Below are 13,653 nucleotides of genomic sequence, written 5' to 3'. Positions count from 1 at the left end.
CTTCTGCTGCCATACCTTCTTCTTGCAACTGTACCTGCTTCTTGCTGTCATGCTTTCCCACCGTGACAGACTATCATCTCTCTAGAACTATAAGTTCAAATAAATTCTTCTATGAGTTTCATTGATCATGATTTTATCAAAGCAACAGAAAACCATTGTAAAGACAAGTCCACCTCCAGAGTGTTCTCAGGCATGACTTTTAGACGACACTACATGGTCCTTGGGGGACTGAGAAATGTTTTCTTAATGTATCTGTTCCTAGACATGTAAGAAAAGGTCCTATGACCTTCACTTTCATAGCATGAACTTGCTCTATTTTAAAGATTGTTCTAAACTATTACTCCTTCCTGAAGTGTGGAAGCCAGGAAAGAGATATCAAAATCCTCACTTTCTTACAGTCTCTCAGACCACAAAATTTTAACTCTTTCTTCTGTTTGTCTTTCATTCAATTTCTAGAGCACAATAATAGTGTTTTGGTGGCCCGTGTGATTTTGGTGATCAGAAAGTCAAATGTAGTTATTATTGACAGAAATTGTTCTTTCTTCTTTTCCACTTTAAAATCGATTCTAGAAACAAACATGTTTTCCCATGGTGAGTATGAAAAATTGAAGATACATATGCATTCTAGACTAATAAAAAAAAACTACTAGATTCCTTATACCCACAGGTAAGTGTAGCTCTTACTCTTCATTAAAGAAGCTTTCTTTTGCAACAGAAAGCCTTAACTGTGCAGAGAACAACTGATCATGAGGTACCTAGCCCTCACTGATAAATCTACAACACAACCCACACATCTAAATCTTAGGGAACATTGCAGAAAAGGGGGAAGAATGATTGTAAGAGCTAGAGAAACAAGAAGTTTGCTATATGATTGTGTCTTCTGTATATGAAGAAAGGAAGCTACTCTCATGAAATCCAAGAGACATGCCTATTTAAACAAGACCCAAACAATGACAACACTAGTTGTTCTGCCAGCCTGGATGGGGGAAATCTAATGGGCCCCACCCTCACACAAAAAGAGTTATACACAATTCATGACTGCATAGATAGTGAAAATTATTCTTCCCCAGGGATGAGTTTCCTAAATGGTTATCCAATACCAAGTGGTCAGCCTCCTCAAAAACATACATACAATCAACACTGAACAGAAATAGTAATATATATATATATATATATGCAAATATTTTACCAATTTATCTTATTTTAAAAAATTCATGTTTTTCAAGATTCATGAAAAGAAAGGACAAATAAGGTGGCTTAGAAGTTAAGAGCACTTGCTGCTCTTGCACAGGACCCGAGTTTGATTCCCAGCATCCACACATTATGACGCACAACAATCTGTAGTTCCAGTTCCAGGAGATCTGCCTTATTCTGACCTCTAAGACCACTTACACCACACCACACCACACACACACACACACACACACACACACACACACACACATATGGTACATATAACAATAATGCAGACCAAACACTCGTACACATAAAATAAAATGAACAAATCTATAAAAGAATTTGAAAAGAAAAACCCCACCCCTAAACTTATTGCCAGCAAGTTTTTTTTTTACATGTGCCTGTACTGTGCTGGGAATTATTAATGTTAGTAACACTTTAGGAAGCAACCAAGTCCTAGATATTGGGCATTGTGACAATGTTGTAACCTTCCTTTCTAGGTTTTTAAGCTTTTGTAGAAGAAAGACAATTAGTTATACAATGAAAAGCTAGACAGTTTATAGTTAAATTCCAAAATGATAATTATAAAGATATGATTTCTGACAGGGTCTGAAGAAAGACAAGGGAATTGGTGCCAGAATTTTATCTCGTGGTCTACTTAGATGAAGGAAAACCAAAGCAACTTGATGATAAATAAACTGAAAATATATAAGGAAATTCAAATAGATCTCTTAGTATATATTCAGCCTCTAGATCTGAATGTATTAGCAAAGCTCTGAATAGAAACCAGTATTGTGCTGTTACAGCTGAACTTTTATTCTTGACTTAATATGGCGAAAAATTGAACAAAATTGAAAACATTTCTTGTAACTAGAGTTTTCTAAACATACATACTTTTTTGAACATTTCTATATCTTGCATTTTAACTACCTCAGAAAACCATAGAAATACATTCCTATTCTTTTCTGACCTTAAACCCAGTTCTTATAGATAGGGAAATCCTTCCAACACATTTTAGCAGTGGGGTTGATATCCAAGATTGTGTCAATTAGTGATGAAGGACAACAATTTAACTGTTGATAGATGCTACATATTTTATGCTGTTAGATGAACTCCTTTATACTCTTGAGTAAATAACTCAGTGTAATTAAATTATTAATTAAATGCAGAATGTGGAACTTACATTTAATCACCTAGTTACAGAGCGAGAGTTTGTAAACTCTCAGTGATTAAAGACAATATAAACACACAGATATTGCAGAATGCTAGGCAGAAAGAAAAAAAAACATTTCTTGATTTAAACTGTTCTAAGAACTCAAGTCCAAATTTCCCCTTCCAGTTGGCATTTGCTGGATTTCTGGATTCCACCAATTGTCTTTAAATTCTAAACAGGGAAAAACTACTTCCTTAGATGTAGTTTAAAAAAAACACTTATGCACGCACAAAGAGAACTAAACCAAAACCAGCCTTCATTATGAGTGAAGTCTGCAGTTAGGATTCAAACACTGAGTGGGAGTCAAAGGCACAAATAAACTTTTATACGGCACATGTTAGAGCTGTCCTTGCTCACATGAGTTCTAATAAGTGAATTACATTCATATTTCCCCCCAAAATCAAAGTAAATAGATCAAAGTTACATTCTGAAAACTCTATTTTGCTGTCGGAAGCAGTGTTCTCATGTGGGAAAAAGAAAATATGGCATGGGTCAATCAAAAGACTGGCTTTAAAAGTGATCAAATCTGCGAAAAACTCATTCTGTAAATGACTTAGGGTCATGCAGGCACATTTCCTGAGAGCCATAAGTCCTATCAGAGCAAAGTACTGGTGTTCAATTTTGCTTTCTGCCTTTCTGTGTTATTTTTATTACCGTGACTTCACTGAGCCAGTGAAAATAGACTGCAGGTTTTAAACATTACAAGAAGGAAGAGCTTGAGCAGCTAGAATCTTCTTTTGCCTTTAATTTATTTGCACAGTAAGTCTGGGAGACGTGTATTAGAATTGAATCTTTAACAGCAATAAACATCAAATCCTTTCTGTTTGTTTGTAAAAGGAAAGGTTGATATATATGGGAATTATATGTGTCCGTCTGGTAAAGAATAAACAAAAGTAGTATTTCAGGACAACAAGGGCAAAATTGGATTACAGTCAGCAAAGTCTTGGTTGGAGGGTGGGTAAGAATACACTAAAATCAAATCACCACTAGAATGACTTGCCTACCAGAACAGCTCTATCCACTCAGATAATTACAGAAAGCAAAAGGAATACCTTCTTGGTCATGGCTTTGGTTTGCCCACAAACTTTAACTCATCAAGATACCAGTATAGAGTCGTATATAACATGCAGAAACATGATTAAAACTAAACCTTTAACTAGAAGAAAATGGGGAGATTCCAGGGCCACATAAACAAGGCTAGAGATTAGGTTAAAGAGCTAGAGAGGTGAGATTAGAGTTACCTTCCATCAGTAGATGCCATCCTGTCCTTGTCTATGAGTCATGCAAACCCATGCTGCTGTTGGGATTTGGCCCTGGTTCTATACTGAAGTCTTCTCACTATTCTTTATGATATTTCTAATCCTAGGGAGGCATTTCCAGTGGAACACTCTATCTTCCAGGAAGTCTGGTTAGGCTTTGTGGTCCTAAGTAGAAAGTGTACTGTCTTGTATAAAAGCAGTTAGTGGAATGTGACTATAAAACTCAACTCTAGGGGCTGGGAGATGGTTCAGTGGGGAGGCACTGAATTTTGAACCCCAACACCCACAATAAAAACCTGGGCATGGCAGCCATACATGTAACACCAGTGCTGAAAGGATGAAAATGAGCAGATACCTGGGGCTTACTAAGTAGTCATTCTAAGTCGAGACAGAAAGCTCAACTTTGGGCAGAGATCCTCCCTCAAAAATTAATGTGGACAAGCCGCTGAGGAAGACATATTGTTAACTTATAGCTTTCAAACACTTACACACATGTACATAACATGCATGCACCACACACACACACACACACACACACACACAAACACCTGAATTCGTGAGTGCATGTACCTACACATACAAACTTAGCTGTTCTTAGAGTTGCTGCTGGTTTTTTGCCGGGGTCAGGCTTTGGGACTTCCAGAAGTCCTGATATGACTTCTCCCATGAACCCACCCTAGCAAACAGTTCATTTTTCTCCTCAAAGCCAATGGTTCCTAGGCTAATCTTGGGTAGCCTAGGCTAATCTTGACCACACTATGTAAGCAGAGGATGATCTTGGACTTCCGATCTTCCTGCCTATAACTAACAAGAGCGAGGATTTTAGGTATGAGTCCCATGTCCAGTTAAAACTATACTCTAACAAGGGTTCGTGACAGATCTTCCTGTAAAAACAGAATTTTCTAAGTACAGAGCACCACATTCACACACCAAACTGTCACTTCGAAGGCACAGATGACTTAGGAAAAATTCTTATTGGTAGTGAAGTCTTGGAGAGGAGAGGGGTCTCTTGATGCTTTGGCTAAAAATAGCCCTGAACTGCCCAAGCATGTGGCAATCACAACACTCAGAGTATCTGAGGGGCACTGAGCACTTTTAAAGGGGAAGCTGGACCATCTCTCCAGACCCAGGGCAGAAATTTTAAAGAATAAATACAAACGTTACTGGAGGGCACCATATCAGGCTCTACAGCAGACAAATTCAACTGGAATAAAGGCTAACTGCTCAGAAGTTAAGAGCCTCAGATAAAGAAAACATCTGGGCCTGGGGCAGGGACAAGGAGTTAAGAATTCAAAGGTGGAAGTAAAAGAAATCCACTGTTAAGCTAAAAGTAAGTTAAGCATTCCAAGGCCAGACTGATGTTTTCAGTGAGTTAGTTGCTATTTTAGGACTAGATCCTTCATCCTCAGGGCATGTTTCTCTACTCTTAACCCTCCTCACAAGATCTTTAGGAATATCATCTAGCCTCTCAGCAAATACCACCCCCCCACACACACTTGTCCGCCTTCTTCTATGGGACAGAATGAATGACCATCAAAAGGATGGTGGATAAAAACAGGTTGTATTTGTGTGTGTGTGTGTGTGTGTGTGTGTGTGTGTGTGTGTGTGTGTGTGTGTTTTCATGCACCTGTGTATAGCAATATGGAAAGATGCTATCAATATGACAGCAAAGGGGAAAACATGGGAAGAGCTGGAAGGGGCTGGAGAAAGAAGGGGGAGAAATGATGCAATTTTCTTAAAATTTAAAATATACAAAAATAGTAATTTATATGAAACAGAAAAATCTGCTCAAAATAACTATAAGAAGTTTACCTCTAAAGATAACCTTTCCCTAGTATGCTCTCACTACTGACTACTGCCTGGGCTGCACCTCAGAGATCCTTGGACTTGCCGGCCTAGGTCCCAGCTTGGCTCATATACACAGTCTGAAATGCTCTGGGTTGTTGTGAGCACTGCCCATGAGGCCAGGAAGGACTCACTAGGGACTTTATAATTTTGCTGTATTTGCTCTACAGATAAGAGCCATCTATTTTCTTAGAGAAGCCCTCCCTGTTTTCCTTAAAGGCCCTGCAACTGCTCTAGGAAGAGTTCTAAACCTAAAGACTGGGTTGGTAATAAGTTTCACCAAGCTCCTAAACACCTGGATAAGACAGCCAAGAAGCAGGCTACAGATTTGTACCTCCTTTAGTAGTCTTTATGCCAATAAAAAAGTTTAGTTTTGTCTTTGATGTCTGCCCTGCAGGGCATTAAATGAAACAACTATTCTTGGCTAAGTTGAACCATGAAACTACTGGTTATTTGGATTTTATTAAATCTTGGGATTTGATATAATTTAAGCCATGTCATAGAGGACTTTGGAAAATCATTCTGACTTCACGGTACTGTGTTATTAGCAAAATAATGGCTGAGAAAAGAAGGTATGATGTTTAGTGTTAAGTGTCAATAGGACAAAACTCAGAAACAGGCCTCCATAGATGATTTAGCTCTGAGCTTGCCTATAAGGGATTATCTTGATTAAATCAAGGTGGGAAGACTCATTCTAAAAGCAGGCCATACCATTCCTTGGTTCTAGATTGTGTAATAAGAAAATGAGCTGAGCATAAACATTCCTTGCTCTCTGCTTCCTGTGAATTCATGTGATCAGTTGCTTCAAGTTCCTGCTGTGTGACACCATGACTTTACCTTTGAAACACAAGCCAGAACCCATCTATTCTTCCTTGAATTGCATTTGTCACAGCATTTTATCACAAAAGGAAATTAAGACACAGGGGAGTATTAAGTGGTATCTTCATGCAATGTTTACGTATTATATTCAAGAGAATCAGCATCTGGGTCACTTTTGAAAAGATCTGTCCATCTGCACATGTTGACAGGTTCTTAGTCTATCGTACAATGGCTGAGGTCTGCTCATTCTAGTCTCATAATTAAGGTTTCCATTAGTACCATCGATCAACTGAATAAATTTTGGAAACAATACAGCACTCGATTATTTGGGTTCTATTATCATCAAATTTCTTAAAGTCGTTCTCCACAAGTAAAATTAAAACTTATGTTCAATTACCTATGATATTTTTTAAGGGTTTACTTTAAAATAATGTTGGGGGAAATTCTCAAGCAACATTTAACCGAAATGTTTTGGTACTGTGGTAGTGCTGTCAAACAACCTAGAATCACCGGGAAATTGAGCTTCTGGGCAAACCTGTGTGAAATTATCTTATGACTTACATCCACTCATATGGGTACCACCATTCCCTCGATGGGATTCTAGACTAAGTGCGAAGTGGCAAAGTAGCTGCTTTGGGCACCTGCTGTCTACACCTTAAACTGTGAGCCAAAAATACCTTTCCTCCCTCAGACTGCTTGGGTCAGGGTATTTTGTCATTACAGAAAAATAAGACAGGAACATTAAAAGCAGACACCTGGGGTTGGAAAGTTGCTCAGCGGTTAAGGGTTGTTTGCTGCATAATGAGGACCAGAGTTAGGATTCCAGCACTCATTTAGCAAGCTGGGTGGGTCACACATGACTGAAACCCCAAACCCTGAGGGGGACAGACAGTATCCTGAGGCTTGCTGACTTCTGGTACCCAAGAAAATTTGAGTTCCAAGTTCAGGGAAAGATTTTGCTTTCAGAAATAATAGGTGAGTGACGGAGGGCATCCAGTAATATCTTCTGTGTCTCAGCCTGTGCGCGCGCACACACACACACACACACACACACACACACACACAAATTTTTACAAAGCAATGAAATTCAGTGAATATTGGAAACCTTTCTTATTTATAGATTTTTTTCCTGGTAAAATACTATTAAATAAGAAGCCTTTTAATATCCTAATACAAACATTTCATATTCAGACAAGCATAATCACTTAGCCTAACTTCCTTTTTGTAAGGTTTTGGTACTTTGATAGTTGTAATTTAGTCTTTCAGTCGGTCTCTCAACTCGCTTCCAGTCATTATATTAACCACTGCAATTTATCAACACCGTCAACTGACCCCTAGTTGGGCATCCTAAATGACACTTCATGTTTCCCTTTCTACTAAAATATTGTTCCCACTCTTCAGTGCCCACATGATGGACCATGCATAAACTCTCCAGCTAATTGTATGCTAATTAAGTCAGAACCTGCACCTGGATGTTACAGATGACAAGGCAGATGTTGTGAACGAAACTTTTATTTACACACTGTATCTAGAAGCAGATACATAAATTTTTATACAATTGATTTCCAAAAAAATGTGCAAGAAATTACTATAATTCGCTTACAAACCAAAACACATATTAAATCAATGGACTTTGGATAGTTCATTCTGTGGTGTTCTCAGTACAAACGGTACACACCTGATTTCAAACGTACAAAGTGTAAACTACAGCAATCTGGATTGCAGGTATTAATCTCACAGCACACCAACTATGAGACTTCTTTACCCCAACATGAATACATACTGTTTGGAAATTCTAAGACCTCCTCATCCTCTCTCGTTGGAGAATTTGGATCACTTTTCAAACAAAAGTACATATTTGCCTTGTTATGACTAATCAATAAAAAGGATGTTATAAAAACTTTACAGGATTAAAAAAGTATTAAAAGAAACCAATTTTTTTATTACTAACGTACCAATACCTTTAGAACTTGAAAGTTATTTGTGGAACTGGCTACTGTTCTTCATTAAAGAATATTCAACAAAACTGTCTATTGCTGGTACTGTCATTTCATTTTCTAATTAACATTTCACATTTAATGAAAGAAATTTAGATTTAAATCAAAATATTATTTTGAATCATTCATAAGTTTCTTTCATATATAATGTGAAATGTACAGTAATTAAAGTTGGCATTCCTGAAAGCAGTTAGATACTTTGCACTAGGAAAGAAACTGCACAAACTTGTAAGATTTCAATAACTTCCGTACTGTGTCAGTAATACTGGCTCAGAGACTATGACACATAGTTTGTTTTATCTTAATGCCAACGAGCTAGCCTTTTTGGCACTTGATTTTATTTAACAGTAAGATGGTTGCCCTATGTAGCTGGTTTTCTTAAAATTATTTTTAGTTCTGTGGTTATTTACTGTGATATGTGATATAAGTTTTCAGATTATTGCACCATGTAAAAAGAAAGCAGTCTTCCTCAGAGAAAACAAGGTATTTTTCAAGTACTTTCTGCCGCTTTCATATGTGTAAAAATGTGTTAAGTGTCCTTGGAAGCCCCAAGTAATTTCCAGCCTCCAGCAGGTTTGGTGGTAAAATACTTGAGATAAAAACAAAACAAAAACCAATTCACTTGTCACAAATGGATGCAGCTTTCCTGCTTGCTATTTTCTTGCTTTAACCTAGGAATTTTAAATGTGCAGATTAAGAACGGCTTAATGGTTGTGTTTGTATAGCCTAAGTTCAAAGAAATCCAGAAAGTTAACCAACTTCTATCTAAGCCAAGATACAAGACAAGGACTTACTCTTTCTCTTTCCATTTTTAACAGAGTCCTACAAAGCCAATATTTCTCAGTTTCCCACTTCAGTCAAATGGATGCCTTGGCTACAAAGACACAAAAATACTGACAATACACCTTTCTGTGAATCGAATTTCTCAATAAATGCTGATTTTTATTCATCAACTATCAGAACCTGATGATTTCAAATTGAATTACAACAGGTCCTGTTAAGTATGAAAATACAGTGCATCAAAAGTTGTTTTTCATAATAAAGATTTCCCTACAAAGTAGCACAAAACTGATTATTAGAAAGACTTCCATGAACATCAGAATAATCTTGGCATTTAATGGGTAGACCCTAAGACGGGGCACCATGAGAAAGAGTAGGATAAAAGCTATGTTCATGTGAGACATGTTGGGGACAGTCCAGAGACTTTTATGAGCCATGATCTCGAGGACACGAAGCCATCTTGACATTCACCATCAATACAGTAACTATGTGACAATACCTACCATCTAACGTAGATGCAGGGACTTTCAACTCACATAGATATATCTTCAGCTGTTTAAAAATAAATAGTTTTGCAAAAAAATAGCTAAGTGTCTTGCATTAATTTGATAACAAGCCTACAACTCTGCAATAGTTCTTATTCCAATAGCTTATAATGAGTGCTTGTATTATTACAGTATACTCCATATTCCATCATATTAGATGAAACACATTAGAAAATGAAATTCTTTGTAACAAGGTCCAACCAACATTCCATCAAAAGTAAGTACCTTGTTCCTTACAAGTTAAAATGCCATTACCACTGTAACACAATGGCACTGTGCCTTTTCTTGCAATATCTCAATTCTAACCCTAGAAAAATAGAGAAAAATGTAAAGAGAGGGATATGTTTGGATGACAAAGCCAGAAAGTTTGACCTAAAACCTTCACCCTTGTGATTTTTCTTTAAGCATGTGTAGCTGCAAATGCCTTCTGAATGGGGCAATCTTTAAATACTAGCACTTAATATTTTTAATAACACCATTGCAGAACTCTAAACTACATTCCAAATAAGTTTTAAAACCTGGCACACCATTCTCTTAACACAATGATAAAAAACTAGAGAAGCCAAGTTACTTAGGAATTAGCAAAATTAGCATATACCAAAATGCTATCTTCAAAGGACAATCACAACAGGAAACTCTCTGCAAATCTGATAAAGTTTTTTTTCCAGTTTTTCTCATGCATATCACAATTTCCAATTATTTAAATGATGTCATTTAGGACTATTGTTTTGGGGGCAGAATGGTCAAACCCTGCACATTGTAATGACTACACAGAAGAAAGATAACTTTAAAATAATTTTTCTATTCAAATCAATTTACAACTTTATATAAACTTCAATGTAAGAAAATACAACTCATTTATGAAACTTGTTTTGTCAAGTTTATGGAAAAAAGTATTGACTAAAGAAATCATAGATAAAATATTGAAATGAAAGAATCTCTCATACACACACTCACACACACTACTCACGAGAAACCAGGGTCATCTCACTTTTGTAACAAAGGTTTGGGCTTTACAGGACTTTAAGTTATGCCAATTTGTACCCGAGTTTAATGACAGAAAAGGCAACAATTTATAAATTGGGTATATATTTGTTTACAATTTTTAATGTAAGGCCATTTATCAAAAGAGACAAATCACAAGATGAAAAATGAAGGCAACAGAAAAATTCACTTCTCACAACCAAAACAATCACATCCTTAAAAAATAATTTAGAAAAGTGTTGTACAGATATGTTGCAGATTTGCATTCCATTAAACAAGGTTGTGTCGATTCACAATTCTGAATAAACCTTTTTTAAAGTGTGAGACTTAAAAATTATTTTTCAGTGTATTTGTAGATAGGTTTATCTCACACATTTATTCAACTGGGCCATTTAACGTCATAACAATTTTTATTCTTTACATTTCATTCAACTTTACTTAGGGTTAAACACACATGAAATGTGCTTTAATGCATAAGAATCACAGTGGATAGCAGCAAAGGACTGGGGGGGCGGTTAAGAAGAATCTGGTCATTCACATTGCGATTATTCTGCACATTAAAGAAAGATAACTCATACTTCTAGATCCTCAAGACATTCCTTTCCAAAGAATCAAAATAAACTCAAGACACCTTGCAGACACTTCCCCACCCCTGAACAAACTGATGACTCTTTCACACATAAAAACTAAAATAGTTATGGCAGCAAAGACTTCAATGGTGATGTAAGTCTGTAAACTGTACTCCAGTCTTGTTTCTGAACCCCAAAGTGCAAGAAGCAGGGCTCCCAATCTTTCAGTAGTGCTTCTCCTGCAAATAGTCCTTCATTTTGTTTGGCAGAGGCAGTTTCTGAATCAAGTCTATTCTGGTGTACTGACGTATAACAAAGCGGCACAGGTACTGCAGAGAACGCACCTGCATGAACCGGGACACTGGATTAGTCAGTCTGACCGGGTAAGTCGCAGATCCAGGCAACCGAGACCTTGAATAACAAAATGCTCCATTTTCAGAGTCCCTGATTGAATGCTCGATTAAGTCAACTATAGACGTATGCCCTTCTACATCTGGCTGCTCATAAAAGCTGAACCTACCATTTGAGTGCTCAATTCTAGTGTGAAGTGTTTTACCATGGGAGCGAAAGCTCAGGCTTAAAAGGTAACGGTCATCAGAACTATCCCGAACAAGAAAAGAACCATCTGGCACATTTGCCAGTTTCCCCTCTGCCTCCCAGCGTGTGATGGGACCCCAGTACCACCCCTGTTTTGCAAGCTTCTTCAGCTCCTCTGTTAAACTTGTCACAACCATGGGACCACTGCTCTGCACTGAGTCATAAACTCTCGCAACCCCAGGTGCAGAGTTGGGATCGAAATTCAAATGACAGCGCACACTTTCAGCCATGTGCACATCCGGGCCTGAGAGGCCACTGAAGTTCCTTTGGATTGGGTTATTCTGCATTGGAGGTAGCAATGGTGAGAGGGGAGGGGCATCGTCATGACCTGCTCTAGGGCTCTGCAACATGACTCCTGTGGTGCCAATCAACAAGTTGTTCACCGAAGAATCCACAAGGATCTCTGGGGCTACAACCAGGTCCTGGTCCACCTGACTGTCGTCTTCGGAGAAGGCGCTCGCCCCCGGTAGGGGCACGGCTGACACTTCCATGGGTGAGGACGTGTCCAGGCAGCAGCTGCGCGGCCCTTCCAGAGGGCACATCCCGTCTTCTAAAGGCACGGTGTACTGAAGGTAGTCCTGAGACATGAGTCCAATAACTACAGGCACGTGTTCCTCCAGATGGAGGCGCAGGTCCCCGGGTGAACCAGGGCTGCAGCGGGACTCAGGGCGTGGCTCCAGCTGCTGGTCACGCAGCTCCCTGGACTGCAGCAGCTCCCTAGGTTGCAGGTCCCGCAGCTCCTTGGGCTGCAACTCCCGCAGCTCCTTGCGCACACCATTGACTGGGCCCGGGCTGGCAGCATGCACCAGTGCCTTCACCCGCATCTCCATCTTGATGCATGTCTCCTCTGAGCTGGTGGGCCTCAGCGGCCAGGGTGTGGGGCTGTAGTGGTGACTGCGCAGTGATGTGGAACGGATGGGCCGTGGGGCACGCACATCCTTGAGGCCACCAGGCGCCGAAGCTGAGGAAAAGGTGTCCTCATCTGCGGGCGCAGTGCCGCCCTTGCCCTTGCCCTTCTGCTTGGCGGACAACCGCCTCTTCAAGGTGCCCATCAGGCTCTCGCTTTTGGACCTGCTCTTCCCTTTCTCATCCTCACCGCCAATATCGCAACTGGCCATGTCCTTGCCATAGCAGCTCCCAAATAAAGAGTCATCTTTCACGAAGTCGCCAGCGAGGGTCTGGGGCTGAACCACCATGAACTCGGTTTCGTCTTTGCTTTTACTCAGGTTGAAAGATTTCCGGAAGGTTTTCAGACTAATTTTCTTCATTGTGACTAGCTACCTAATCCTAACGGGTCAATTTCTCTCTGGAGCAGCTATCCCCAAACATTGGCAGGGACTGTGATGCCTCATGGATGAACTCTGCCCAGTTTCATTTAACCTCTGGAGCTATTTTCTGAAAAACAAAGAAAAAAAATTTTAAAAAAATTATACATTGTAGTTTTCAAATAAAACATAACAATTTTTTTTAAACTTCAAAACAAATGTGTCCAAATCTATTCTTAGAAATATCACCCTGAAGATTTGGATAACTGTCTGCTAGATACTGGATATCAGGGAAATACTGGGTCCTTAATTTACCCCTTGTTTTTTTGTTTTTTGCTTATTATACAGTTCAGGACTAGGTTTTTTTTTTTTCTATCTGACCAGGCTTGTCCACTGCCATGCACCAGGCTGAGGGAGCAAATCACAGTGGGGGTATTGCTAATGCCCTGGAAGAACAAGTCCACACTTCAAATGCATGCACATGTATTGTGAGACATGTTTTTTTCCATGGCCCTTCATACTCTGAAGGCACAGCTCTTGGCCATCACAGGGGCACTGCCTGACTAGAAGAAGAATGTATGTTTCAGGAAGAAATGCTAATACC

At 39.0% G+C, this 13,653-nt stretch overlaps 1 protein-coding gene across 2 annotated transcripts in view; it reads right to left on the bottom strand.

Moving 5' to 3' along the window:
• Positions 1-7,806: 7,806 nt before the first annotated feature.
• Socs6 (suppressor of cytokine signaling 6) overlaps positions 7,807-13,653 on the bottom strand; it is a 28,400-nt gene continuing 22,553 nt past the window's right edge. For both annotated transcript variants that reach the window (XM_085676339.2, XM_085676340.2), the window contains one exon: positions 7,807-13,179. In XM_085676339.2, coding sequence (XP_085532465.1) covers positions 11,412-13,052 — 1,641 coding nt within the window. In that variant the 5' untranslated portion in view covers positions 13,053-13,179 and the 3' untranslated portion in view covers positions 7,807-11,411. The remainder of the gene's footprint in view (positions 13,180-13,653) is intronic.

This window comes from Myodes glareolus, chromosome 13 (genome assembly GCF_982192425.1).
Source record: "Myodes glareolus chromosome 13, mMyoGla1.1, whole genome shotgun sequence".
NCBI lineage: Eukaryota > Metazoa > Chordata > Mammalia > Rodentia > Cricetidae > Myodes > Myodes glareolus.
The sequence above is the reverse complement of the archived record's forward strand: the minus strand, read 5'-3'. Positions and strand labels throughout refer to the sequence as shown.